This window comes from Purpureocillium lilacinum (genome assembly GCF_023168085.1).
Source record: "Purpureocillium lilacinum CBS 284.36 DNA, scaffold_1, whole genome shotgun sequence".
In the NCBI taxonomy this organism is placed as follows: Eukaryota; Fungi; Ascomycota; class Sordariomycetes; order Hypocreales; family Ophiocordycipitaceae; genus Purpureocillium; species Purpureocillium lilacinum.
Genome location: NW_027072111.1, coordinates 4,396,567 through 4,423,799, shown reverse-complemented (window position 1 = coordinate 4,423,799; position 27,233 = coordinate 4,396,567). Strand labels below are relative to the sequence as shown.

The 27,233-nt window shown below is 59.3% G+C and overlaps 8 protein-coding genes across 8 annotated transcripts; 5 read left to right on the top strand and 3 right to left on the bottom strand.

Moving 5' to 3' along the window:
• Positions 1-508: 508 nt before the first annotated feature.
• PLICBS_001040 (uncharacterized protein) lies at positions 509-2,308 on the top strand (the record flags this gene model as incomplete). The annotated part of the gene is made up of 2 exons (XM_018317891.2): positions 509-715; positions 764-2,308. The coding sequence occupies 2 exons, from the start codon at positions 509-511 to the stop codon at positions 2,306-2,308; spliced, it is 1,752 nt and encodes a 583-aa protein (XP_018183416.2).
• A 627-nt stretch (positions 2,309-2,935) lies between these two features.
• On the bottom strand, positions 2,936-4,978 carry PLICBS_001039 (uncharacterized protein; the record flags this gene model as incomplete). The annotated part of the gene is made up of 1 exon (XM_018317892.2): positions 2,936-4,978. One exon carries the CDS (start codon positions 4,976-4,978, stop codon positions 2,936-2,938), a length of 2,043 nt encoding a protein of 680 aa, XP_018183417.2.
• Positions 4,979-7,471: 2,493 nt separating this feature from the next.
• PLICBS_001038 (uncharacterized protein) lies at positions 7,472-10,790 on the top strand (the record flags this gene model as incomplete). Its single annotated transcript, XM_065599708.1, has 4 exons — positions 7,472-7,573; positions 7,685-8,025; positions 8,076-10,263; positions 10,323-10,790. 4 exons carry the CDS (start codon positions 7,472-7,474, stop codon positions 10,788-10,790), a joined length of 3,099 nt encoding a protein of 1,032 aa, XP_065455780.1.
• Positions 10,791-12,220: 1,430 nt separating this feature from the next.
• PLICBS_001037 (uncharacterized protein) lies at positions 12,221-13,633 on the top strand (the record flags this gene model as incomplete). Its single annotated transcript, XM_018317894.2, has 1 exon — positions 12,221-13,633. One exon carries the CDS (start codon positions 12,221-12,223, stop codon positions 13,631-13,633), a length of 1,413 nt encoding a protein of 470 aa, XP_018183419.2.
• Positions 13,634-14,392: 759 nt separating this feature from the next.
• Positions 14,393-15,876, bottom strand: PLICBS_001036 (NAD-dependent isocitrate dehydrogenase; the record flags this gene model as incomplete). The annotated part of the gene is made up of 5 exons (XM_018317895.2): positions 14,393-15,184; positions 15,252-15,374; positions 15,436-15,522; positions 15,668-15,727; positions 15,790-15,876. 5 exons carry the CDS (start codon positions 15,874-15,876, stop codon positions 14,393-14,395), a joined length of 1,149 nt encoding a protein of 382 aa, XP_018183420.1.
• Positions 15,877-16,674: 798 nt separating this feature from the next.
• Positions 16,675-19,898, top strand: PLICBS_001035 (uncharacterized protein; the record flags this gene model as incomplete). Its single annotated transcript, XM_018317896.2, has 3 exons — positions 16,675-16,966; positions 17,043-19,120; positions 19,182-19,898. The coding sequence occupies 3 exons, from the start codon at positions 16,675-16,677 to the stop codon at positions 19,896-19,898; spliced, it is 3,087 nt and encodes a 1,028-aa protein (XP_018183421.2).
• A 505-nt stretch (positions 19,899-20,403) lies between these two features.
• Positions 20,404-22,635, bottom strand: PLICBS_001034 (uncharacterized protein; the record flags this gene model as incomplete). The annotated part of the gene is made up of 2 exons (XM_018317897.2): positions 20,404-20,513; positions 20,571-22,635. 2 exons carry the CDS (start codon positions 22,633-22,635, stop codon positions 20,404-20,406), a joined length of 2,175 nt encoding a protein of 724 aa, XP_018183422.2.
• Positions 22,636-24,773: 2,138 nt separating this feature from the next.
• On the top strand, positions 24,774-27,180 carry PLICBS_001033 (uncharacterized protein; the record flags this gene model as incomplete). Its single annotated transcript, XM_018317899.2, has 4 exons — positions 24,774-25,238; positions 25,318-25,794; positions 25,847-26,226; positions 26,286-27,180. 4 exons carry the CDS (start codon positions 24,774-24,776, stop codon positions 27,178-27,180), a joined length of 2,217 nt encoding a protein of 738 aa, XP_018183424.2.
• Between the last annotated feature and the right edge of the window lie 53 nt (positions 27,181-27,233).

The following is a 27,233-nucleotide window of genomic DNA, read 5'->3' as shown; positions in this document are numbered from 1 at the left end:
TCCAACCTGCCGCTCTGAGCCGGCCGGAATCTCACTTCCCTGCTTTAGACTGGGCAACAAAGGCTTGGGGCTCGCTGAACTACTGACGAATGGGTCAGGACCGAGCGCGATGCAAGCGAAGGTGTGCGGATGACCATGTGTGTCTCTCGTGGCTACGCCGCTCTCGCTCCCACACCACAATCTTGTCGCCCTCGCAAGGTGCATTGCAGAATATTTTCGGTGCCATCTTCGGCCTTGCCCCGATGTGTAATCATAGCTGGCCCCTCGTCTTACACACGCTGATCTCCGTAAACTCCGACCCTTACTTCCACGTCCGATCCTGTTGCGATCGTATATATTCGCTCTGAAGTCTGTGACGCTGCTTGTAACCAGCCGTGCACCGCGGAGACAAGCTATCGCCAGTTGATCTCCTAATACGGAGGGTTTCTAATACTAACGGTGCTCCGATCCCGGATTGCATTGCAGCTCTTGTCACCCTGCGGCCAGTCTTGAGCCTCACGCTGTCGAGATGGGCCTGCCCGAGGAAAAGGACTTGGGAGGCGTGCCGGCGAGACCTGCGACCACCACCAGCGCAGCCAACGACTCTGATGATTCCTCGACCATGACGGAAAGCCACAAGGCCACTGAGGCTTTAGAGAAGAATGCCAAGGCTGCAGAGGCCCAAGGCGAGGCAGGGAACCCGGCGCTACAGGACATCGACGTCGAAGCTCAACGGGTATGAGTCTCAAGCCCATGGACTGGGTTTGTACTGACTTTCCCTCAGGAAGACATAACATTGGAAAAGGTCGGCAGTCGCAAGTCAAATGTCAGCCATAAGACAGGGCATAGCAAGCTCAGTCGCCTGTCCAAGAGCAAGACCAAGGAAAAGCTCCCTCCCCCAGCCATCCCGGTGATGGATTTGGACAAGGGCATCGTCGGCTGGGAGAGCCAGCACGATCCCGAGATGCCTCTCAACTTTGCGCCCAGCCGAAAGTGGCTCATCACCGGCCTGCTCAGCGCCGTTACGTTCATGACGCCCTTTGCGTCCTCGATTCTGGCCCCGGCTCTCTCAGCGCTCGAGAAGGACTTTAATGAGACCAGCATCACCAAAGGCGCCATGCCCGTGAGCATCTTCCTTCTCGGATACGCCGTCGGTCCGCTCTTTCTGTCCCCGCTGTCAGAGATCTACGGCCGGAATATCATCCTCGTCACGTCCAGTGCTTGGTTCTGCGCTTGGCTGATTGGGTGTGCGCTCGCGCCCTCCTTGGATACCCTCATCTTCTTTCGTTTCCTGACGGGCGTGGGCGGCTCGGCGTGCCAGACCATCGGCGGCGCCATCATTGCGGACATGTTCCCCGTCAGTGACCGCGGCCGGGCCATGACGATATGGATGCTGGGACCGATGTTTGGCCCCTCGTGCGCGCCCGTCATCGGCGGTTTCGTTTCAGAGACGATCGGCTGGCGCTGGGTCAACTGGCTTGCCTTTATCCCGGCAACCATCGCCGTCGCCCTCATGACGTTTCTCAGTCGCGAGACGAATCACCAGGTGCTAATCGCCCACAAGACCAAGCGCCTCCAGAAGGAGCTGAATCGGCCCGAGCTTCGAAGCTGCTACGTCGACCCCGATGCCCCTGCCCTGAGCAAGGGGCAGATTCTCCTCAACGGGCTGATTCGACCCATGAAGATGCTGTTCCGCTCAGCCATCATCTTTAGCGTGTCGTTGTACATTGCGTTTGCGTACGGTTGCCTGTACCTTCTGTTCAATACCATCCCAATTGTCTTCCAGGGCAGTTACCATTGGTCCATCGGCATCACGGGCCTCGTCTACCTGACCCTTCTGATCGGCTATGGCGTGGGCCTCGCAGCATTCTCGATCCTCTCCGATAAGACGGTCGTTCGCATGAGGGCCGCCAACGGGGGCGTGTACGAGCCCGAGTTTCGCCTGCCGGACTGCATCTGGTTCGCACTCGTCCTGCCCATCACCTTCTTCTGGTACGGCTGGAGCGCCGACAAGGCCGTCCACTGGATCGTGCCCGTCATCGGCATCGTGCCCTTTGGCATCGGCATCGTGGGCGTCTGGCTGCCCATCCAGGCATACATCGTGGACGCGTACCCCCAGTACGCCGCCAGCGGCCTGGCCGCCTTCTCTGTCCTGCGGTGCACCGTCGCCGCGTTCCTACCGCTCGCGGGGCCGCAGATGTACAAGAGTCTGGGCGTGGGGTGGGGCAGTTCGCTGCTGGGCTTCATTGCCGTGGCGCTGATTCCGATCCCGACACTGATCTACAAGTATGGAAAGTGGATGAGGACCCGGTTCCCGTTGACGCTGTAGAGAACTGCTGCATGTTTCTCTCTGAGTGTTCGTCCGGGAGGATCTTACCATTGGAAATGACAGAGAGGTGCTGCGTCAACGCCAGAACTTGACTGTCGCAAAAACCATTTCAATTTCTCTATGTAGAAGACTAAATATATCGGCATTCAAGCTGGAAAAGGGCTCGCAGAGATCTACGTGAACGGTACGTGAGCTGAAAGCAATAGAATGTGGGTGCGAGAAGCTCTTCTCGAGCGGTTAGTACGGCGATCTTCTCTCCTGCCTGCCGCGGCTCCATGCCTATTCAGAACCGGGACGTTCCCCCGACATGGAAATTCAATTGCGACCCTATGTCTAGTCACCTCTTTTCGTCTAGTCTGCGCGACGGACTACGCTCCCGAACCCAGCCCCGAGTTGTAGACCGGGATCCACTTAACCGGGCCCAGGGCCGGCACGGCCATTGAAATTCCCGTCGGGGGTCCGGGCGGTATTGGCTAGTAGGGACCGGCTCCGCGCGCCTTTCATCCGATACGATATGCAGGTACGCTACGAGCTACCGGGAAGCCCTCACACGTCAGACGGAAGACGCTCACTAGGGGTCATGAAAATAAATGTCATGATTTCGTCTAAACTTGCTCGCTCATGGCTTCAAACCAGGTTCCACTTCAGGATGTACGACCACGCCATGCCTACGCGGCCCTTCTTGGACAGGAACTCCTTCGCCGTCACTCCACGGCCGTCCTTCCCGTCAATGCTCGTCAGCATGGCGACCTGTACAGACTGGCCCGGCGCGCCCAAGTCCCGGGCATTGACGTCTATCCAATGCCAGTACCCATTGGTTTCGATGGGCACCATTTCGTCCTTACGTCCGTCAACGCCATGTATGCTGAGTAGCAAGAGAGGCGGTTTCCCCAGGCCGTCCTTCTCGGACGTCCAGTGCTCGCAGATCTTGGAGAACTGGAATCGAACCACCTGCCCGCTGTATACGGAAACGTCTGCCTCTTTCGGTTCCACGCTCTCCTCCGATAGGCCTTCTTGATGACCGTTGGTATAAAAGACGGGCGGCTCGCCATCTACCCGACCTCGGAAGTATTCCTCCCAGGAGACCGCGCGCCCATCGCTTCGGTACTGATAGCTTGGATTGCTGGGGAAATGTCGCAGACCAAAGCTCTCGTTGCTGCTCGTGAATTCCTTCGGCGAGAACTCCTGCTTGTAGAGATTGTTGTTGCCACAAATATGGCCAGCACCCCAGCAAGCGTCCAACAGTTTCCATCCTCCGCCATCTATCCGCACGGCGTTCCACGCATGGCCGTCAGGCTTGGGCGGAGGCGGCCGCTCCCCCTTTTTGAGGGGCGTATGGCCAAAACCCTTGCCATGCCCGCCGACGACGACACAATCAAGCCCTGCCCGGTTGGCAATCGCCTTGTACGTCTCAGCGTATCCCTGGCAGACAGCTTTGCCACTGAAAATTGTCTCCTCGACAGACATGTGCCGCACGTTATTGCCGAAGAAGGCCACGGTATCGTAGAAGATGTTGTGGTGGAACCAAGTAAAGATGGCGCGTGCCTTATCAGTGTACGACGGGAACGGCTCACACAGGCCACGCGCCAGGTGTCCTACGGGATCGTTCCGTGGAAGTGACTGTCGCGGAAACTGGGCTGCGACGCCGTCCGGGCCGCTCCAGTCACGGCACACCCAACAGTCGTTCAGCGGCTTTGGTGGCTCCGCAGTCCTGGACGAGGCTGCATCGATCTGGGCTGCCGACGGCCGTGACGAGACAGGAATTGGTGGTGGCGCATCATCGGCCGACGCAGATGGCCGAGTCGGAATAGGCGGGCGCTCCGTCGTCGACTGCCCGTTGCCGAAGCCCCGAATAGGGGGTAGTTTGCGAGGGGGCGGCTTTGGGTCTTCTTCCGGCTCCGTTCTAGTCACTGGCACCGGCACGGGAGGGTTCGGAGACTTTGCAGGCCTCGACGGCAAACGTGGTGGTAGAGTTGGTCTTGAAGGGACGGGCGGCGTCGCGGACGGTTGTGGTGTCTTGGATTTGGCTGCTTGTTTGGCCGCATACTCTTTAGCCCGGGCGTCCCTTTCCACTGCCTCGGCGGCCGCAGCCTCCTTCGCCTTGGCCTCGAGCTCTCGCCTGGTTGGTGGCAGCGGAGGTAAACTGGCAGGGTCGAACACCGGAGCCAGCTTGCGTTGGCCTGCACCGCCATTGGAGCCATAACTCGAAGCAGACGAGGCGTGCCCGATGGATGTGGACGATATGGTTGAGTGCTGGGATATTTCAGAGGAGCCGGAATTGCGCCGGGCGGTCAACAAGCCAGACTGGGTCGAGGCACGGCGAGGGAGCTGCGCTGGAGACGGCAATGTCGACGACGAGGTTCGCGAAGGGAGCGGAGGGGGGACAGGCCGACCGCCGTTGAGTTGGGTGGCCACATCGCCGCCCGAGGCGGTCGAAGACTGGGTGTCGCGCCGAGGCAGAGGCGGGGGGTTGTTTCGGTTCGGTCTCGGAGGCACTGTCGGGTTCACATGATGAGGTGACGGGGTCGAGCCGTTGGTGGTGCGTACAGGAGGAGCCGGAGGCGGTGGCTTCTTTCGCGGGGCGTCGGAGCCGTTGAAGTTCTTCTGCTTGTTGAGAGCAGCGATCCGCTCGGCGAGCGTGTTGAACTGCGGCTCCTCGGTGTCCGCCATGCTGTCTAGGCGGATGGCAGCAGCGTAGGATTCATCGAGTGCGCAGGTGTCTGCGAGCGATGGAAGTGGGAAACGAGCGACGAGGATGGATGGATCGAGGACAGATTTGGTGTGGCGGCGGGCTTGGCTATATCACCAGCGTGTGCCACGGGGCGAGGCACAAGGTGGGCGAAGTGGGCTTGGTGCGGTGCCGGTTCCCGTTGAGGCTCTGGCCGATCGACGGGCTCTGGGCCGCCGCCTCGACCGCAGCGTGGGACAAGCTTGGAAGTTTGGGGGCGAGGAGTCGAATCCTTGACAGGGTGGAGATGGCAGATGCTCTGAATGACTGGCGAACTAACAGCAGAGCGAGCTGACTTTGAGGCCGACCTTGCGAGGTTTGTGCTGCTTTCTTGGTGTCCTTGGCGAGAGGAAGATGAAGCTTGAAACAAACGATAATGGCAGTGCAGGCAATGGATGTGCAGCAAGAAGACGTGTAGAGAGTAAAGGACGTGGCAATGGCGATGTCGCACGAGGTATGCTTTTGGTCGAGGTCGACGAAAGTCACACCGTGTGGAGGAACAGCCAGCCAGGCAAGCCAGGGGCCCCCATTGTCCCCTCGCTGGATGACTGGCTTGCCTGGTTCCTTGCACAGCCCGGCCCTGGAGCCATACATGGATCTCAGCCTATGGAGCAGGTGGGGGTGGCAGCCAGTGGGGCCTGGGCTGCCTGCGGCTCGCTGGGGCCCGCATGGCCGCTAGCATCTCGGCGTGGGCTCCACTGAGACTGGGGGCTTCCAACTCTTCCATCGTGAGGCGTTGGCGTGTTGCGTCTTCCAGGGGCCAAGGCAACCAGCCGTGTAGAACCGCGGATGTGAGTTCATCCCACTGGATGGGTGTCGTTGACTGCCTCAGTTGTTCGAGAAGCAACTCCAGCTCGGACCGTATGGAGAGAAGCGCCGTCGCTACGGGGCACATGAAATACGAACGCGCGAGCACACTCTATTTTTCGCTACACAATCCTTTTATTATGCTGCAGTGCGACCTCGGAGACGGATGCTGTGGGCATTGAAAAAAACACGGTGGTAGGCCGAGGGGTGTGAGGACTCAACAGGCCCGGACCCGTTGCAGATCGAACCTTGGGTACTATTCGCGACGCGAGGCCTAAGGTAGGTACGCCAGTTGGCTCACGTCCATGTCCCCGGCACCACCAAGACAAGTGAGTGTCGCGTTCTGGACGGTCATTGTCCACTAGAACAGTCACAGCCAACAGCCTCTGGGCGGGCAGCCAACCAGCAGGCCCTCCAAGCACTCGTCTGCCTCGCGGGAGCCCCAGCAGCGCTAAGAGCCGAAAAGTGGAAGGGACCGCCTGGAGCCGCAGCGCACGGTGCACCCGGTGGGACCTGGGACCTGGGGGATCGCTTGTGGCATCGGCGTCGAGCCAGCTGCCGGGAACGGGGCTTGGGGCCGCTGGACTGGTCCTAGTGCGGGCATTGAAGCTCGCAGCTTGGAGTCGGATCGCAAATCGGTCCCAGAGCCCCAGCGCGTTCACTCGTACCTTGGGTACAAGACACGGCTCGTACTTGGCAAAGGACTCGGGAGAAGATATGCGATGCGGAACGTGCTGCCTGGTCGCCTCGTGCTCTCTGCGCGAGCCGACTCGTCCAACAGCCACCGCTCACCGTCCCGGCGGGCCCAACGCGGCCGTGAGACACTGAGGTGGCCAACGCAGCCTCGTCGGGCCGCTCCAGGGGGGCCGCTGGCGTTGCTTCTTGCGTCCCGTCGTGAACTTGCAGCAACAATCGGAGGTACCTTCACTAACAGCGCCTGCCGAGCGCTACCAAGCACCAACCCCATCCCCCCGTCGATTAAACTCGGCCCAGCTCCGCCCAACCAATCGCCGCCCGCACGCCATCGCCCAGCAAGCGTGGCGGACGCATCCATGGCTCATCGCTCTCCAACTGTCACGGGCTCACGGCCCCCCATCCCCGACCGGATCCATCCATCCAGCTGCTCGTCCACCAACCAGCCACGCCCTCTGCCGCCCATCTCGAATCGGCTTGCCGCTGGCGCCGTGGTTGTGGTGCGCACACTGCTGCTGTTGCGCTGAGCCTGCAGCGAGGCGCCGGACAGCCACTGGCCAAGACGGTTCCGGAATGCTTCGTACTTGTGCCGTCTGCTCCTCCCACCACAGTCACCACCACCATTACCACCACTACCACCACTCTCGTCGCCCCGAGCGTCGCCTGGCTTCCTTCGCTTGCCAGCCTTGGACCGCGCCGTCTGAGTCAAGCGAATCGCGCCCGGAGTCCTTGGAAACAAGTCGTCCATCACTCCGTCCTTTCGTCGGCACCGCCCACCTGATATCCAACACCACGACGACGCGTGCCCGTATGCCGCCCGCCTCACGTTTGCGCCGCCTGCAGCTGAATGACGCTGGCAGTCCGAGCCGGTGCCTCCACCTCGTTTCGCCTCCTCTCGCCGGAACGCCTGCGCTCCGTCTCCCCTGCTTGCAATAATGGCAGCGGAGGCTTCCGGCGGTGAAGCTGTCGCCTCGGCGAAGCGGCCCTTCAGCTTCCTGGACTTGCCCACCGAGACGCAGGAGGACATCATCTCTCACGTGAGCTTCCTTCTCCACGGCGTCGTCGCGCCTTTTGTCGCTGCCTGCCCGCTCGGCGGGACGCAACGACCCAAGTTGGTAGGGCCCCATGATGCTGACTTGCACATATAGTGTTCCCAGAGCGACCTGATATGCTTGGCCCTCGTGTCCAAACGCATGCATGAACTCGCATCCACCCAGCTCTATCGTAACTTCCACATCGTGTTTCCCGACGACGACGACGTCAATTTCGACTCCCCCATCGATGGCCTCGCCGGCGGTCTTGACACATTCACCACCAGCGAGTACAACTACGCCAAGCACCTGCGCGACCTCTCCATGGATACGCTGAGCGCTGGCGTCAAGGGAGAGCAGTCCTACCAACCGTATCTCTACTCGGCCAGCTGCGGCAAGTTTCTCAACACTCTGCTCTATCTTACGCTCAAGAAGGCAAAGTCGCTTGAAGCATTCAGGTATGGACCCCGGCGCTGTCCACTCCTTGTACTCTGGCGTTCGCTGACAGCTACGACAGATGGAACATTCGCGTCGAGCTCAGCCGACCCGTCTACCGCGAACTTCACCGGATAGCGTCACTCACCAAATTGCACATTCGCATGCAAGCTGGAGAGTCATACTACAACCATCCGCCGCCTTTGCCTGTATCCCCGGATCCGCACACCCAGCCCACCACAGGTCACTGGTCTGCGCCGCCAGTTGGGCCATCTTCCTCGCTATTCTCTTCAGCCACCGTCCAAACCTCATCTCCGCCGCAGATCCCAGGCGGTCCCCCTCCAGTCTTGGAACCGCAGTCTCGCCTGTCGGCCAGGAGCTCGTCATCAAAACGTGGTACGGGGACGAAAGAGCCGTCCACGTTTTCAGGGTTCAAGAACCTCAAGAGCCTCAGTGTCTTGGACATCGATAGCCTCGACGCCGTCTCGGAGCTCAGGACATGCGTTAAGAACTCGTATTCTACCCTGAAGGAACTCCAGTTGTCTCTGTCCGATTCATTGGCACAACAGGCCCGAAAGCCTCCTCCGGAGTCCGACGCCGACGACTCCGATGTCGACGATGATTTCCACGTGGTTCCAGCGTCACAAAACACCAACTATGACACGACTGGCCCTGCCAAGGCATTTCGCGCACAGGAGGAGCGCAAGTTCCAAGAGGCTATTCTGGGTCGGATTCTCGATGTGGAGCAGACATTAACAAAGAAATCCCCCATGCAGCAGTATAACGCACAGGATGGTTCTTCTACCGATAAAGGCAAAGATGTCGACACGGAAGCCAACAGCAATGACCCTCGCGAGGCATTTGTTTCGTCGATCAGGAAGGCATGTACAAAGCTCATGGCTTTGCAGCAAGGCTCTCGCGAATTTACCATCGCGCAACAGGACATATTGGACACAATCGAAAGGGCCGCGAGAAAATATGTTGACTCAGCCGATGCACCACCGAAGAGCAGCGACGTAACGAGCTCACCGGAATTGCCTGGTGAGCTTGGCCTCGACGATGACCAGCAAGCCATGCCCACTCTGGCTCTGAGGCCCAAGGTCGATGCCGACATGCCGAAAGAGGTACCCAATCTACAAGTCGGGGAGCAAAGCTCCACGGCCAATGGAGCAGCTACAGGCCCCTTGCCACCCGGTCCACGAACGACGGAAGACACTAGGCTTGATGGAGAAGAGCCGTCACCAGACGACATCGACATCGCACACGTTCATACAATTGCGGATGAGCTGGAAGGCTCGGTAGATGAGCCATCAGATCCGCTTACAACGGACGAGGACACCTTAAAAACTCTGTCGGGGACTAGAAAGCCGGATCCAAGCATGTCCGAACTGACGAGACTGCTTTGTACCGGGACCGACCCCCTCGTGTTGGCGGAAGCTGCAGATGAATGGGACCGCCAGTGGACAGAGAAGAAGGCCAGGTTGGAACCGCTAACCGATAGGCTGCGGTTGTTGCAGAGTCAAACCAACATCTTGTCACAGCAGGTGGACAGATTGCGCTCAAAAGGCGTCGACCCCAACTGCCCCGAGATGCAGCTCCTGCTGTCAAAGATGCATATGCTGAACAGGAACGTGACGGAGATTTTCGATGACGTGCGAGCGGTCGAGGACGACGTGGGCACGGTTTCCGAGGTGCTGTCCGCGGAGCTGTCAGGGGTCAGCCCGACAAGCGACAGGTTGCGGCGGTACATGGATGCATACATGCGCGAGACCCGTGGCCTGGCTCTGGAGACGCTTAAGATCCACCTCATTCCCGTCAAGGCCTCTGCTCTATCTCGCGGTGTCGACCTGGCGTGTCTCAAGCAGCTCACGCTGCTCAACGTGGGTAGCCAGACCCCGATCTGGGCGCTGCTGGCCAAAGAGGGGAAGACACGGCCGCTTGCTCTGCGGACTGTCTTTACTGATCACGTCACGACGACATTTTTGTCCTGCATGGCGCAGCTTCCCGAGCTTCACGACCTGTTCCTCTTGGAAAGAGGTCTCAAGCACAAGCCGGAGAGTTTTGCGCCGCGGACAACAACGACGATTGATCAGATCCGGCGCCTAGTCCTGAAGAAGCATATGCACACGCTGAAACGCCTGATGATCAAGGATGAGTCTAACGGGCCGAATTGGGATGCGAACGAAAAGACGATGATTCTTATATGCACGCGCGGCGCAAACCTGGAGGAGCTGGCCTTGAGCATGAATATCCACGCTGTGGTAAGTTTGCAATGAGACAGCCACGGGTGATGAGACTGGACTAACCGACTTTTCTGTAGCACGCGTTCATGCAGTATTTCTCGGGTCTGATCAATCTGCGCGCCATCAACATCCTTCACTTTAGAAACAACGACACCTGCATCTGGGTGATGCGGGAGATCTTGAGGTTCATCGTCGACAACTTGTCGCACCATCCGGAGCTGAAGCTCGAGTGGATCGCCATGGAGGACGAGCGAGTAGAGCGGGTCGTGAGGCCATCTGAGACGCAGGATAAGGTCCGCCAAGATGAGCCCGCCAACAGATCCAAGGGCAAGGGCAAGGAGAAGTCGCACGTGCTGGCGGGAGCGGTGATGGACAACACATACCCGCTGCTGCCGGTCGACGGCTTGGACTCGGATTCGGATAGTGAAGACGAGTCCCGTGATGACGGGAGACGACTCCGATTCCAGACATTTGGCCCGCTGCAGTTCTACGACTTGTGGGGTGTGAAGATATTTGAAAAGGAGATTCGCAGTGGGCGCCTATGAGTCGTCGTCTGCCTTGCGGCGGTCAAGGCTGCTCGAGGCGGGGGCATGCCCAGCGAGGAGAACCATGGGAGCGCTCCTGTGGGATCATGAGGGGACCGGCAATCTGTCTTGTGGGCAAAATCAACCATTGGTGGGCGACAACAGCACGGACGGCGCAAAGCGACGAGGAGTTTCGGATTCATAAGGCGTGCATGAATGGCCGCCTTGAGCGAACATATAACATGTCCATCATCACCAGTTGGGGGAGTACCCAAGGCATATGTGTATCTGCTCTGTACAGGTTGTACATGTCATATTGACAAAAGACGCGTCCTGTAGGTATGCAACAGATACGTGAACTTGGGTATCGGTCCAGCGCCAGTTCGTTCGCAATGCCGTGTAAAGCATGAAGGTGACAGACAGACTCGACGAGTCGTCGGAACCCAAACCCAACCTGCCAGATATTTGACAGGCAGCCGGGGCTGGACAACACCAGAAAATGGGCCACCGTCGTCTACATGCCCACCAGGCTAGCCCCGAGAGGTGCCTCCAGAGTGGTACAAGAGCAGGGCCTCCAGTTGGGGTTGTGGAGATTTAGACCCTGGATTCCGACTCCCGACTCCCGCTCCTAAGAGCCTGCTGCAAGGCTCTCGGGGGCGGGGCACCCAGACTTGGGCTGCCGCAAGGGACAGTGGAGCCCCTCATCCGACAACCACCCCTTGCCACCCTGCCGTCCTTTTCATCGACGCACACCGCCAGCCAAACAAACGTCATTCTGTCTTTAACGGATCCATCAGCTTGGCCTAGAGCTAAGAGGCGACCCCTCTGTGTCTTGTGACGACCGCCACCTTGTGCGGGCACTGCGGGGACGGTCTGGTCTGGGAGCACAAACAAGTTGAAGGGCGCCGCCAGCGACACCGTTTTACTCCAGACGCGTTTGCGGAAGAGGGGTCCCCCCTGGGCTTGGGTCTCGAAGCGGCTGGGCCTTGTTTAATGCTCACCTTACGGATGGATGGCTGGCTGGCTCCCTTGCCTTCCATCCCGCGGCTCCGGGCTGCGGGTGCCCGCTAGTTACAGTAGTTAGTTATCCGCGCCCGATGACATGACACGACTGAAGGAATATATGAGGTGATGGCCTGGGGCTGACGATCCCTTGACCACCTACTACCCGCAGCACGCAAGCCGGAACACTCTGATCTTTTCTTTTCCTCTTCATCAGCGCCAGCCCAGCCCATCGTAATACTTCTTGCGCAAGTTACTCGTCCCTCGTTCCCACCATCACTGCCTTCTGTCTTGTTTGGCTTTTGAGGAAACTGAGCCCAGGGTTCAGAAAACGTGAGCCCATCACGAGAGCAGCTATGCCGCCTTGTCGTTGAAGGCACGCACGCGACCTCCCCCCCTCTGCATGCCCCCATGCCGACAGCGACAACAACAACACCAACGGCGGCAACATGCACCTGACCACGTACCAGAGGCCGGACTTCAAGCCATTGCTGAATATCTGTCGGGGGCTCGGCGGCGCCTGGTCTGCCGGCAAGCCCGTCGACTGGCCCAACAAGTCTGCTGTCGATAGCTGGCAGCCGGATGCAGACGCGGCGGCACCGCTGAGCCCGCCTACTAATAGCGACGCGGCATTGTCTACCAGGAAAGAAGACGCCACCGGGGTAGAATCCTCACAGCTGCTGGAACTTCCTTCGGATGCGATACTGTTGATTTACGATCAGCTGGACTCTCCCGAGGCGCTGAGCCTGTCACTCACATGCAAGAGCCTTTATCGTCTGTGCTTCTCCAAGTATTACACCGGCACGCTGCCGCAGGAGGACCGCAAACGATTTCTCCTGCTTCTGGAGAAGGACCCCCGGCTGGGACGCGGCGTCTTTTATTGCTACCCATGCAATTCGCTTCACAAGTTTGAGCAGCACTGGGGCCCGCACTCGAATCTGCGTTCGGGCGGTGAAGACGGTGTTGCCCAAGGGGAGCAAGGGGGAGAGGAGCAGGGCAGCAGCAGCAGCAGACAGGACTGCGACAACAAGGACCGCTTCTCCCCGATCGGCAACCGCTTCAACCTCTCCTACACCCTGGCGCGTCTCGTCATGAACTCCCACCTCTACGGGCCGAGCCACGGCATCCCCCTGCGCAACATCTGCGTCAGCCACACCGCGGAGCGCGACGTCCTGCGCATCCGCTGCACGACGGACGCGCGGATCCGCGACGGCGAGCTGCTCCTCCTGCGCACGTACGCCTTCTCCGTCGCGCGCGGCAGCGTCGACGAGTTCCGCAGGTGCACCGGCGCGCGCGACTTCAGGCTATGCCAGCACATGCCGCTGCTGTCGGGCAGCTCCGCGTACAGGCAGCATATCGCGGAGCTGCAGCGCAGGCCGCCGCCGCGGCAGGCCGGCGAGGAGTCGGCTGGTTCGGGGCTGGTGCCGTGCGAGGACTCGCAGGGGTCGTGCGGGATATGCCTGATGGACTACGACATCACCATTGCGGAGGCCTCGGGGGACGGGAACCGGGATGGTGATGGTAATGGTGATAATGGTGCGGCGGCAGCATGGGACGTGAGCATCAGGGCGTACCACCAGCTCGGCGCGTGCCGCTCCCCTGACGACTGGAAGTGGGCGCGCTTCACCGAGGCGGTCCGCCCGCATCTGTTCTTCCCCAATAGGCCGAACCGGCGAGGCTCGACGCTGGGTGCGAGGGCCGTCAAGGAGCGATGGTTTGGCCTAGACCAGGGCGAAGGGGATGGACGTGTCGCTCCACCGAAGACGATAACGACAACAGCAACGAGCCAGAACGATTTGTCGCTCGCGCTGCCATCGTGCTTGTGGCGAGGCGCAAGCCCTCTGGCCGAAGCCCCGGCCTGATGACTTGCCCATTGTTACCGGATCGGTCGAGTTTTTATGGACTAACCAACGTGTGGGAGACCAGGTACCCGGTCTGCGCTGGGATGTCTGGACCCTACCTTCCTAGTAGGCTTGTGGGAGGCACCTGCGCGGAGGGCGCCAATTCGAAATCTCTGAAATGGCGACGAGCGTGGGTGAACAAGCTCCAGTCGTTTGTGGCTGGGCTCGTGGCCGTCGAAACAGAGTCGGCAACGCGGAGGGCCATGCCTCCCTTATCATGGTGGCAATACCTTGTAAGAATATGTCAAGATGGAGTCTGCATTGGTGGACGAGCGCATGGTTACGGCCAGCACGAAGCAATGGGGGCCGGACGGTAGATCTGTCCATGCAGCGTTGAACAAATCCAACACAGGCAGCTCACCTTCAGGAGCGTTGCGAAGAAGCAATTGGGCCTTCACAATTTGTACTCAGTTCAACTCATTCACTCACTGTAACCGGAACAGATGACTAGGCAATGCAATAGCTTGTTTAATACACAGAAATTCTAACCAAGTTCAATTCGTAGCGCCCCCCGCTGCACGGGAAGCGCGGGTTGTGGTACACTCTACACGAACGGCCATCGTGAAGCTCGGCACCAGCACTGCTCAGCTTCGCCAAGATAGACCGGGTTTGCGCATGACCATCGGGGTTGGGGGTGATCCCGCGATGGCCTGGGCTTTGGTGTTGTGGGTAGGTATCGTTAGGGGTTCGTTTGATGTTTTTGCGAGAGCCACCGTTTATTTACAGCTTCTCGATGATGGCGGCAGCGTACTCGTGGGTCTTGGCCTTGCCACCCAGGTCGCCGGTGAGGGCCTTGCCCTCGGCAAGGGTGTCGAAGATGGCCTTCTCGATTCGGTCGGCGTGCTCGTTGAGGCGCATGTGCCTCAGCATCATGATGGAGCTGAGGAGCAGCGCAGTGGGGTTGGCGAGGCCCTTGCCGGCAATGTCGGGGGCGGAGCCGTGGACAGCCTCGAAGATGGAGCACTCGTCGCCGATGTTGCCAGAGGGAGTGAGACCAAGACCACCGATCAGGCCGGCGCACATGTCGGACAGAATGTCGCCGTACAGGTTGGGCATGACCAGGACCTTGTCATTGTAGGGGTTGGGGTCGGTGACCATCTTCAGGCACGTGTTGTCGAGAAGCTCGGCGTCGAACTCGATGTCAGGGAAGTCCTTGGCGACCTGGCGACCGACGTTGAGGAAGAGACCGTCGGACATCTTCATGATGGTGGCCTTGTGAACGACGCGGACCTTCTTGCGACCGATGGACTCGGCGTGCTGGAAAGCGAAGCGAAGAACGCGCTCGCTGGCCTCGCGGGTGATGAGCTTGATGCTCTGAACAACGCCATCAACGACGACGTGCTCAATGCCAGAGTACTCGCCCTCGGTGTTCTCTCGGATCAGGACGGTGTCGACGTCATCGTACGGGGTCTTGAAGCCGGCGACGGAACGGCACGGTCGCAAATTGGCAAAGAGGTTGAAGGTACGGCGCAGAGTCAGATTGAGCGAGACGTGGCCCTTGCCAACAGGGGTCTGGACAGCGCACGAGGGTCAGCGAGCTGTCGACGCTCTGCGATTCGCGCGGGGGCGGGGTGCCTACAGCCAGGGGGCCCTTGAGGGCAATCTTGTTCTTCTTGATGTTCTCAATCGCGTCATCAGGGATAGCCGTCTTGCCGTCCTTCAGGATGGGGGTGACGTCGACCGACTCCCAAGCGATGGGCGTCTAAGTGGAGGAGGTGTCAGAGCGTTCAATGTGGTTGGCGGCGGCAGCGAGCTGAACAAACCTTGGCGGCGGCGAAGATGTCCTTGACGGAGACGGCAATCTCGGGGCCAATGCCATCACCCTCGATCAAGCTGACGAGGTAGTTGCCCTGCGAAGATGATCAGTAACCACTTGAGGTGCGAAGCAGAGCAACCGGCTTGAGTGATTTTGGCCACGGGGAGCCGGTCCCAGCGGACGGGGGGGAGCATCCGTGGCCAATTGCACAGACAAAGCCGGGCATATTGATCACCCACCTTGGAGTCCTTGGTTCCCTCGTACTTGGCGACTCGCTCACCGGCGGTAGAGTAGCAGCGCTGCAGGTCGGAATATGTCAGGAAGATGTTCAATGCGTCGGCGCAATAGGAGGAGGCCTTACGGAGATCGACCAGGTAGCGGCGGCGCGGGGAGCGGCGCGCAGGCACTGCCTGGGGATCGGGCTGGAGAAAGCTCGGATGGCCAGCATCTTGGAGATTGTGCGCGGTGAGCGGAGAGAGAGACGCGAGCTGCTGGACAAACACGCTGGGCCAAGTGAGAACGCGAGGTGGAAGCAAAGGACAGAAAGTTTTGGGAGGTGTGGACAAAAACTAGCCCGTTGATGCGGAAGCACCAGCGACCGGGCGCCTCGACCTGCACGGCAATAGCGACACGGCGACACTTGCCTTGCCGGGACTGACCGCGCATGGGTACTTGTGGCTGCTACGTTGCACGCTGAGGCTCACCGGGCTTGCGGGCCTGCCGGGCAGCCAATTCGGTGACAGAAAGGGAGCACCAGCCACCGAAGGTGTGGCGCCGGCCCCATCTTTTCACTTTTTTTTCGCGACTTGGTTCGGTCCAGCGGCTCGGAGCCGTCGGAGTTGCGTTGCAGCACGCCGAGCCGTGAGTGGCTGCTGGCCCGCACCGGCGCAAGGCTGATGATTCCGGCCGCATATGTGGCGCAGTAGGAGACTGCCGCAGCCTTATGTGGCGTAGTAGCCCCTTGCACGCGGCGCGACGTGATGTGGTCTGGTTGTCGCAGCTCCAGCTTCCATCAGCCAGCTGGGGGGCTCTCTCGACGTGCGACGCGTACTTCATCCCCTTGCGGCGACAGCGTCCTCTTCTACCGCCAATGCGCTCTTTATCTCGTCGGACTTTTCACGCTATATGAATCACGCACTTGACATGATTGCCCGATAGACCACGATCCCAGCGCATTGAGCGAAGATCCACCCCTCATCCTCCTCAACTGGCGCATCCCGAGTCCGAAGCGGACGTCGACGACACTATGGCCGACTTTGAGCGAACTATTCTCGAGTTCTACCAGCTGCCTACGCCATATCCTTCAGAATGGCCTGCTGAAAAGGATGCAGGCTACTCCTCGGCAGACGACGATGGCGACACGAAGCATGGGAGACGAAGGTCGCGATACCAAGCCCTCGAGTCGGTGGCAGGGGGAGGTCAGACCGGAGTTGGGACTATGGTCCAGAAGGACGAGCCTGACCCTCTCGGGACGTCTGACAGCGTCGTGCGATCGCTCAAGAACATGGGTCTGCCCCTGCAGGATGACTTGCGCATGCGTAAGTCTCGCCGTCTCCCAAATGCAACCCCAGAGCTTCGGGTCATGATTTGATGCTAATATTACTGCCATGCTAGGGAACCGCTTCCTGCTTTCGTCTACCACTTTCTCTCCTGCACTTTTCCTATCCCAGATGCACGCCAATGCCGACACGCGGAGTCTCCTGCACGGTTTAGATGTTCTCTCCCAGTCAATCGACCAAAAGTCCGCTTCGCTCAAGGTCCTGGTCGAGTCCAATTTCGAGCGCTTTGTCAGGGCAAAGGCAACAATTGACAACGTCTACAAGGAGATGAAGTATCGCGGTGTGGAACAGGGCCAGCCGCGAGGCAATCCTCACACGCGGCACGCAAGTCGAGCCAGCTTTCGCAATAGCATTAGCGGCACGGGCCTCGGCAACCCACTTGCCCTGCCCCCGTCGGATAATCGCAAGAAGAACGCGCTCATGAAGGAGAGCGAATATGGCGTCCTAGGAATCAAGGCGCCACTTCTTGACGTGTCCGCAAAGGCCGAGGATGTCTGGGGCCCCGCCCTCGGAGGTCGTGAGAAAGAGGAGCATCTCAAGACGGTCTCGCGCCAGCTCAACCACTTCAAAGAATACGTCGAGCTCAGCTCTGCGGTTTCCGATAGCATCAAGCGGAAGGATTATGAATCATTGGTGGAGAGCTACAACCGCGCCAGAAAATTCGCCGACGAGGCTCGCCAATTGTCGCAAACTCTTGGGGGCAACACTCCGGATGACACTCAGCTATATCAGATGGTTGTTGCCGGGCGCATGTGGCACGATGTGGACCAACAAGTGCAGACATTCCGCCGAGACATCTGGAAAAGGCTCATATCTCTGCACACGCAGTCCAAGTCCGAAAGCATGACTGGTCGGGTCCAGGATCAACACATGGACATTATCGGCCTGCTACTCGAGCTTGGCGTCGATGACAACCCGATATGGGTGTGGCTTCTAAGTCGCTACGACTACCTCAAAGGAAAGATCCAGGGGACGGCAGACCGCTCAAAGGTGGAGATTGAGGTGCTGCGACGCAGGCTCGCTAACAACGATAAGCCAACGCCGCAGTCGCTCGCCTCCCATCTGCGGTCTTTGGGCAGACAATCCGTGGAGGGCAAAAACCCGACCTCTGACGCTCCCGACGTCATTGAGTTATGGGAGAAGATGCTTGCTTTCCTCACGAATCTCGTGTCGTCGCAGGGCATTCTGGGAGAGCTTGTCGAATTCTGGCATACAGCAGAGGGGTTCATCCAAGGCAAGACGCAGACATCGCTGCCTCTAGGCTACAATGGAGAGTCGCGGGTTCATCACAAGCTCACACAACAAGCCGTGGCCGACCTGGAGAAGGGCATCGTGGAGCTGGTCGACTTGCTGCGGGAGCATGTCTATGCCTTCTTCGCCGGCATGCCGCCAGAGGACATATCCTTGCTCTTCTCCCCGCTGCCTGTGACACCACACTCACCTGCCTCGGCCGGCGGTCTGACACCCACGACGCTCCGAGACCCACGGTTTAACTTCGACCCCAACAACCCACCACCACCGTCCCCTAGAAGAGGCGAGCCGTGGGAGAAGCTTGCATTCTGGCCCCCATGGTCCAACTCTATCAGCGGTGTCCACTATCTGTCCAAGATGCTGACACTGGTCGGCTCAGGGGCTTCCGATATGGCCGGCATCAGCCCCGTGTCGTCAGGTGATCCTTCAGTGCTGGACAGCTTGAAATCCCTGGTGGCCATCTCGAGAGAACGCTGCGTGACTGCACTATGTGCTGCTTGGAACCGAGATGCGGAGAACATCAAGTACGTCGAAGACTGGGAGAGGTCGCCCGACTCTGGCGATGTGACACGCATGCCGACGGCCTTTTCATCCTTTGAGAGCGCGCTGTTGTCCGGCATGCAAAAGATCCTGTACATCCCAGATGCCACTGCCCGAGACGACGCTCGAAACATGGTGCTGCCGCCCCCGACCAAGCTGTTGCAAATGGTGCGGAGTCAGTACGTGACGACTCTGTACAAGGCTTTGAGTGGCATGGTAGAGAATGCGGAGCGCTCGGTCAAGAAAGGCGAAGACGACTGGACCACGACCCGAGGGTCGTGGCAAGGCACATCTGCAACGCCGCTTGTCACAGGCAAGAGCACCCTCGATCCGGGTGACAGGGTAAGGACCTCTTTCGATCTAATGCCAACAAGTTTTGCGTCAACTGACTCCTTGCCTACAGAACGTGCGCATGCTGTTGACGCTGAGCAACCTCCAGTCTCTGCGATCGCAGGTGGTCCCCAACCTGAATGCGCAATTCGAGAATGCCTTCTCGGTGAAGTTGACGGACGAGTCCAAGACAATTCGTGACGTCCTTGGGCAGATCGACGCGCGTCTCTTCCAGTCATACACGAAGCAGTCCGTGGAGAAGCTCCACGATATCATTCAGGCCGGGCTGTCGGCAACCGACTGGGCTCCTGCTGCTGGCCAGCGTCCCCAGTCCGCCAAACCTTACATCTACGAGGCATTGCTCACTCTCGTGCTCGTCCACTCGCAAGTGTCCACGACCGCCGCACCGCTCACGCTGCAGGTCCTCTCCTTCCTGCTCGAGCAGACGTCGCTTCAGCTCCTCGATGCCTTCCGCAAGCGTCCCCGGTACTCGCTCGAGGCCCTGATGCAGGCGACGCTTGACGTCGAGTTTGTGGCGCAGACGCTCAGCCACTACACGACGGACCGGGCGACGGAGTTGCAGAGCCAGATTTACCAGGAGCTCGACGGGCGGACCGACAATGACGCGCGCGCACGGCTCCAGAATGAGCTGCCGGAGATGCGCAGCGTGCTGAAGAAGCTGCGCGATGCGAGCAAGAATGAGTTTGCTTGCTTCAAGAAGCCGAAGCGGCAGGGTCAGAGCACTTCCAAGTCCGATACGAGTAGTGTAGCTACCTTTACAAGCGCGTAGATAGACGGGCCGTGCTGAGTGTGCTAGGGGATGCACGCACGGGGTTTTGCTCCCTAGGGGAGTTATGCATGTAAATCATGACAGTCGCACTCTGAAACCAGCACTCGGGGTATTTTACGCAGTTTAAGAAGTCTAGTCACCTGCGGAGGTGTCTCGACAGAGCTATTAATCTACCTTGTTGCACCGACCCACGCCCGTTTTGTCCGACCAGTGGGTAGATTACAATGACATGAACACGGATTCATTCTATGCTGCTCGGCGCGCCCCTTTGCTGTTCCCGCCGTCGCCATTATTTTTTGCCCAATAACGCCATGCACGATCAAACAAGATGAGAAGTAGAGGCAAGCAGCGCAACAGTGGGAAAATCCGATGGGGGAAAGATGCGAGTAAGGGTAGTCAGGTAGGTATCATGTTCGTGAGCGCGTGGAGTCGTAAGCCGTCATAGGGGGGAAAGAGGAGTGGCGGGGTAGGTTGTCCCTATCCTCGGTAGAAGAAGGCATTAATGTCAGGTCGACGGGTTGGGCAGCAGGAGGTGGGAGCAGAACATGAGCTCCAAGGAGCGGGAGTCTGCTGGGGAGAATTGGGAGCCCTTCTGGCGAGCTTGTATCGTGTCGTCTGGATTGCGCACGTTGGTCACTACTCTCCGAGGTTTAGGTGCGGGGCGAAACTTACATTCAAGGTCGAGGTTTTGGAAGTAGCTGGACACGGCGGGATCAGGATCCGTGGTGGCCAGTTTCCCGTCCTCGCCTCGGGTTGTTTGCGGAAGTGCCTTGCGGATGCCGAGCAGCATCTTGAGAAGGGCTGCCAGGTTGCCGCCTTGTTGAGTAAAGACGCTGGGATCGCGTTCAAGAGGCCAACCGGGGCGCAAGTGATCCTGCTCCCAGGCTTTGAACGCCCAAGTCGACTTTTCGATGCAGTTGAGGAAGATGATGGCCGTGAGATACGTCTTGAAGCCGGCTTTGGTCTTGCTGTCGGCGAGAAGCCGGTCCATGAGGTTGAGGAGGCTGCGCGAGGTGGCATTGGCCTTGCGCTCGGCTGCGGCATTGAGTTGCATGCAGATCATGGTGTAGATGTCGACGCCGTTCTCCGTCTGCGCTTCCTTGATGGGCCGAGAGCGCTCTTCGTCGCCAGCCAACTTCTCAACAATGGTCCACTGCCGTTCGCGATCAATGCTTTCAACAAGTCCCCAAAGCTCCAAAGCCTTGCTCAACAACTCGTCTTCATTCTCAGCCAGCTGCTGCATGGCAGTCTCGAGTGTCACACGCATAAACTTTGAGGGCTCGCGCTCGATAAAGAGGTGGAGGACGTCGCGCATGTACGCCTCAACCTTTTGGGGGACCTCTTCCTTGTCCTGGTTGATCATGATGACCTGATGATCTCTTGTTTGTTGGCCTTCTTCTTGACTCTCTCCCGACTCGAGAAGCACCGCTAGTGTTGCCAGGCTGATGGTTTTTCCAGTGTCTGGGAAGTGCGAGACTTCGACAACGGAGCCAACGTCAGTCAGCTGTAACTGGTCCTTGTGGAGGTTGATTCGGTTCTGCGACAGCACAACCTGGACGCCGGCCGAGTATAGGTCCAATTGCTCATGTAGCCGCGAGCGAACGCAGCCTGTCATCCACACTCTGGGCGCCAGCACCTTCCGGCAGGTATCACACGGCGTGCCCTTGCTGCAAATCTTTCGTAGAATCCGGCATCGAATGCAGGCGCCTAGTTTGCGGACTTCTTTGACCTCTTGGCGCCTTGCAGCGGTGAACTTGGAACGGTAATGTCGTGACCGTCCATTGAAGAGTGGTCCGCTAGTGTCCATGCGAACTCCGCCGCGATTGAGTGGTGCCGGTACCGGCGGACTGTCAGTGGCAACTGGAGCAGCAGATGCGGTGGTCATGTATGTCATTTCGCCCCAGGGCTGCGACGAGTTCGCGTCGTCAGCCGCAGACTGAGATGAAGGATGCGCTGCCTCTGGCGCTGGCGACGCATGAACATCGGGCAGGGTGGGCGACAAGGCGGGCTGATCGTGCTGTACCAGCTGTGGATCGAGGAAAGACGGGTTGAGGCGAGCGGCGGCGGCGACGGCGACAGAGATATTTGATGGATCGGGAGATGAGTCGCTGACAGGAAGAAGGGCCTGTAGCCGCTCTTCTGGTGAGAGGTCGGTGGTCGGCGGAGGGGTGTGGGCGTCAGCGGAAACAGCACGATCGCCCTGTGCCGGGCTTCCGTCTTTCCTCGCACTGCCCTGCGAGCGGTTATCGTAGCTGACGGGTGGGTTGTCTAGAGTGTATTGCTCCTGGAGCTCGAAGCGTTCGGCATTGTGTGTTCCGTTGGGCGCGACGACGTTGGCGACAGCGGGCTGTGACGCCTTCTGGCTGCCGGCGCGACTATTCTCGTTGAGGTCTACTTGACGCGACGCCTCGGCCAGCGTCTCGAGAGCACTCCATCCCTGAGGCAGAGATGCTGGAGACAGGGCTTGACCGTTCTCCCGCGCAAGCGCCTGCTGGTGCCGCTCGGCGGCAGATCGGGCATGGGCGATGCCGTGCAGCTCGAGGCAGGCACGCATGCGCTCCGAGTCGGAGATTGCAGGACATTTCTTGGTGATGTGTGCGGTGAGGCTGTCAATGCGGCCCTTGGGGAAGTTTTCGCCGCATTGCTTGCAGGTATGGGGATACCGGTTGCTGTTGTCGTTGAGCTTGGGCCCGCGCTCGAAGTACTCGAGGATGAGGGGGTTCGGTTTGCGGCCCATTGCGCGGCGTGGCAACAAGGGCCCAGCAATCAGCCGGCAGGCTCGGAGATGGGCACAGCCAGGTGATTGCACGGGACAATGGTCCGTTGTTGGGTGCACGTCGCGGGTCGAAGGGTGTTGCTGCAGCGGCGGACTGATGGGGACGGCTTCATGGCGGGATGAGATTCTGCCTCTGTTGACCGACAAAATTCTCACACCGCCTTGAAGGGTCGGTGGGAGGATATTCCGAGCGCCGTGATGGGAATGGAGGGGAGGCGGTGATTGGTGCGATGGCGGCCGGCACTTCAGAGGGTCCACTGGTACTTTGTACCTTGCTCGAAGCGCCAGGGCCCAATGGAGGTGCGGCGGCCCGGGAGCCGGCAAAGCTCAGGCGGTCGAGTAACTCGAGGCTTGCCAGTCCTAGCTTCCGCCCTTGAATCGTTCCTGACCATGGCGCAGGTTGGGGCGTCCACATTCCCCGCCGTGTCTTTCCTGTCCCCCATCCCCCGCCCGCCGGCCCGGCTCTGGACTCTCTGCTCTCTGCTGCGTGTAACGCCAGGAGCCGCCGCGGCCTGGAGGCTTCTCCAGGATCCATTTACATACTACTTATGGCTGCAGCGCCCAGCTAACATGCGCGCCCGGTGACGCCCTCACAAGGCCCCTTGTCGTGCTGGGCTGTGGCTCGTGACGCCACGCGTCTTCGCGAGTTCGACTTACACTACACTTTACTTCGTACCACCTGCACATCTCCCCATTTGCCTCGCGCCGCAACGCTGTACTGTGCGGTTTCGTGCGCTCAGCACCATTGCAGCTGCTGCGGAACAGTCGACACGATAATCTCTTGCTCCGAACCCCGCAGCCTGCGCCTGCGCGGCCCGCTGCGCGACATACCACCATTCTTGCCGACTTGTCCGGCCGGGAGAAGAGACGAAGATGCAGGAAACCATTCTCGTCGAACAATGGCCGGTGGTGCAATCGTACTGTGGCGATCAGGAACAAACCCAAGACCAACCAAAAGGGCCAGACTTCCGCTAATCATGCCTCGCCGGCCCAACAAGCCGTGGCCCCCACGTGGTCCCAGCGGCCAGTTATCACGAGCCTCGAGCACACGAGCCCCTCGAGTCTTGACCGTCGAACTGGTCGCTGGCCGATCGCCGCCAGACATGCGTGATGCTACATTTTTAGCCCTTGCGCCAGCCATGGCTTGGCAAGGAGACGGAGCCTTGAAGGCGTCAAGATCTGTCGACTCGGCCGATGGTGGCGTCGCACCCGACATTAAGCTTGTCGCGCTCCTGCACCGGGTCACATTCCTCGACGGACTGCGCCCTGATGAATCCAGTGCGACACTGTCATTGCCAGAAAGTGCCCCTCCGATCATGGCGCGTGAGCCAAAAATGGGCCTTTTGGCACCAGACCTTGTTGGTTCGTCCGGCGCGACGCCTCCTTGTCGAGGGGCACAAGTTCGCGAATACTATGCACTGCCCACTCCCTTGGGACATGTTAACACGGCGGGGCCTAGGCGTCGTGCTGAGGAACAGATCTCATGCTGGAGTCTGCGTCCTTCACTATGAGACTGTTTTGCATCACCTGGGTGTCCGTGGTTGCCTGCCCCTATGCTGGCCTCCTCCATGGTCATCTTTATCTTTCGGGCTTACACAGACCGTCGCGCGGCCCTGGTTTGGCTCCAGCCCGGCACGCCACCCACGGCCCCTGCGCAAGGCACGTTGTTTGAGATGCTGCAGTCCTGGGTCCATCCCGCACTCGAGACGTGACCACCTCCCGTCCGGGGCCATGTAGGCACGTGTGCGCTCGTTCTACGCGGAAGTTGCAGCATCTCTCTGCACTCAACTGTATATAGCGAATGGCGTCGAGTGGTTGAGCATAAATCGTCTCAGTCCCTGTACGGTTCGTACGGCTTGTGGATTGTCGCGCTCTTGTCTAGGTCCCAAGGTCGTCGGCGCTCACGATGCGGTTGACCATCTATTTACAGTCACTTCTGCCGGCGGCGGTCATTGCCGCCGACCTCTCGCAATATGCGTTGACTGATGTGAGTGCTATCCTGAGCTGACGCATCTCGAACCTCTGTTATTGACCCCGAAGAACAGACTGGATCAACAAATGGAGGAAACACTTTTCCCGGTGTCTCTCGCCCGTTGGGAATGGTCAAGCTTGGCCCCGACCTCCTCACGGGCAGCGACTCGTATTCCGGCTATCAACCCACCGGCAGCTTCATTGGCTTCAGCATGCTGCACGAGAGTGGCACTGGAGGCGCGCCCAAGTACGGCGTCGTATCGCAGATGCCGATCGTGGGACACATCGGAAACCCCCTGAGCGACGCCATCAAGGATACGCGGGCCGCACCCGACTTCACAGAGGTCGGGTACTACAAGTCAAACCTCAGATCCGGTACGGTGCTGGAGCTGGCAGCGTCGGAGAAAGCCGGCATGTACAAGTACACTTTCCCGAAGGACAACAAAGACCACAATGTGGTTGTCGACGTGTCCCACGTGCTGCCATCGTACCGTGGCATGGGACTGGAACAGCATTACCTCGGCGGCAACATCACGGTTCACGAGGAATCATCAGGGCAGTACTACTACACAGGTTACGGTACCTACGATAATGTGAGACCCAGCCCTTGTGTCACAACTATATGCTCTTCGACTCTTGGATGTCACGTCTGCTGACACAACATGGCGATAGGGATGGAACCGAGCCGCACCATGGACAGTGTATTTCTGTGGCAAGTTTGACGCGCCCGCGACTTACAAGACTTTCTTGGGCGCAGACAAGAAGTCGAGCAAACTCGTTGCATTTTCGGAAGAGCCAAGCTACCAGTCCAACAATGCAAGGCTCGGGGCAGTTTTCACGTTCAAGCAGACGTCGGTCGTCTCCCGCGTCGGCGTCTCCTTCATCTCCGCCAGCCAGGCCTGCTCCAACGTCAACCGGGAGATCCCCGCCGACATGACGCTAAGCAAGCTCCGGCAAGACACCCGCGATGCCTGGAACTCGCAGGTGTTTAGCAAGGTGACCACGACAGATACGAACAAGACCCGGCTAAACCAGCTGTACTCGGCACTCTACTTTATGCACCTGCTGCCCACCAACAAGACTGGCGAGAACCCTATGTGGAAGTCTCAGGAGCCGTATTACGATGACATATTCACTTTCTGGGACCTGGTAAGTTTCGACTGACATGGAACGTTCGAGCTGGGTGCTGACGCAGGCTCAGTACCGCTGCACCACGCCTCTGCTTCAGATCCTGCAGCCGACGTACTACGAGGAGCTACTGAGGTCCATGATTGATATTTGGCGGCACGACGGTTGGGTGTCCGACGCCCGATCGTCCTTCGCGAATGGGGCGGTTCAGGGAGGCAGCAACAGCGACAACGTCTTTGCCGACGCATACATTAAGGGTGTCCGCGGCAAGGTCAATTGGGACGATGCCTTCGCCTCCATGGTGAAGAATGCAGAGGTTGTCCCTCCAAACAACCACGACCCCCGTGACACCACAGGGTCTACCAAGGAAGGCCGTGGTGCGTTGCCAGACTGGCTCGAACACGGCTACATCACCACAAAGTTCTCCCGGTCCGTCAGCAGGGCGGTCGAGTAGTGAGTTTTGATCTCGTTGTCGCGAGTGCATTACAGAATCGTTTCTAACCCACGCACAGCTCCGTTAACGACTTCTCCCTCGCCGTCGTCGCCGCCGGGCTCGGCCGTTCAGACCAGTTCAAAAGGTACTTCAACAGGTCACAGAACTGGCGAAACCATTGGAACCCCAAGATGAGAGACCTGGGGTTCTCCGGCTTCCTCGGGCCGAGGAACTCCAAAGGGTTCATCTCGCAAAGCGCTCTGTCGTGTGGCGGGTGCTACTGGCGCGACAAGTACTACCAGGCCCTTCCGTGGGAGTACTCCTTCAACGCTCACCATGACATGGCGCATCTCATTGAGCTCATGGGTGGAGCCAAACGCTTTGTCGCGCGCCTTGAGAAGTCCTTCCAGCCCAATATCGCCAGGGGAAATGCTCGGTTTGGTTACACGCTCTTCAACCCAGGTAACGAACCCAGTTTTACAACTCCATATCTCTACAACTACGTCAACCGACAGGACCTGGCTGTCAAACGCAGCCGCTTCGTCGCCAAGTCGTACTACGCGCCGAAGCCCAGTGGTCTGCCCGGCAACAGCGACGCCGGCGCCATGGAGTCGTGGCTACGCTGGAACATGGTCGGCCTGTACCCCATGACCGGCCAGCCGTACTTCCTGATCGGTTCACCCTGGTTCTCCGACCTGACGATTGACCTCGGCGGGGAAAAGAAGCTCGTCGTCAAGGCGACGGGAGGCAGCGAGGATAAGTTCTACGTGCAGTCGCTCAAGGTTAACGGCCAGCGCTGGAAGAAGAGCTGGCTGACGTGGGATGATATTTTCGCCAGGGGCGGTACCCTCGAGTTTGAGCTGGGCAGCGAACCCAAGGACTGGACGACGGGCGTGTTGCCGCCGAGCATGGCGAGCATGTCGCCGGACCAGGCGAGCAAGTTGGCAGGACTGTGGTCCCAGGGGAAGAGCTGAGTTGCTCGCACGCTGCACTCCTGCTCTGAGCCCGAGTGCTCCAGCATTGAGCG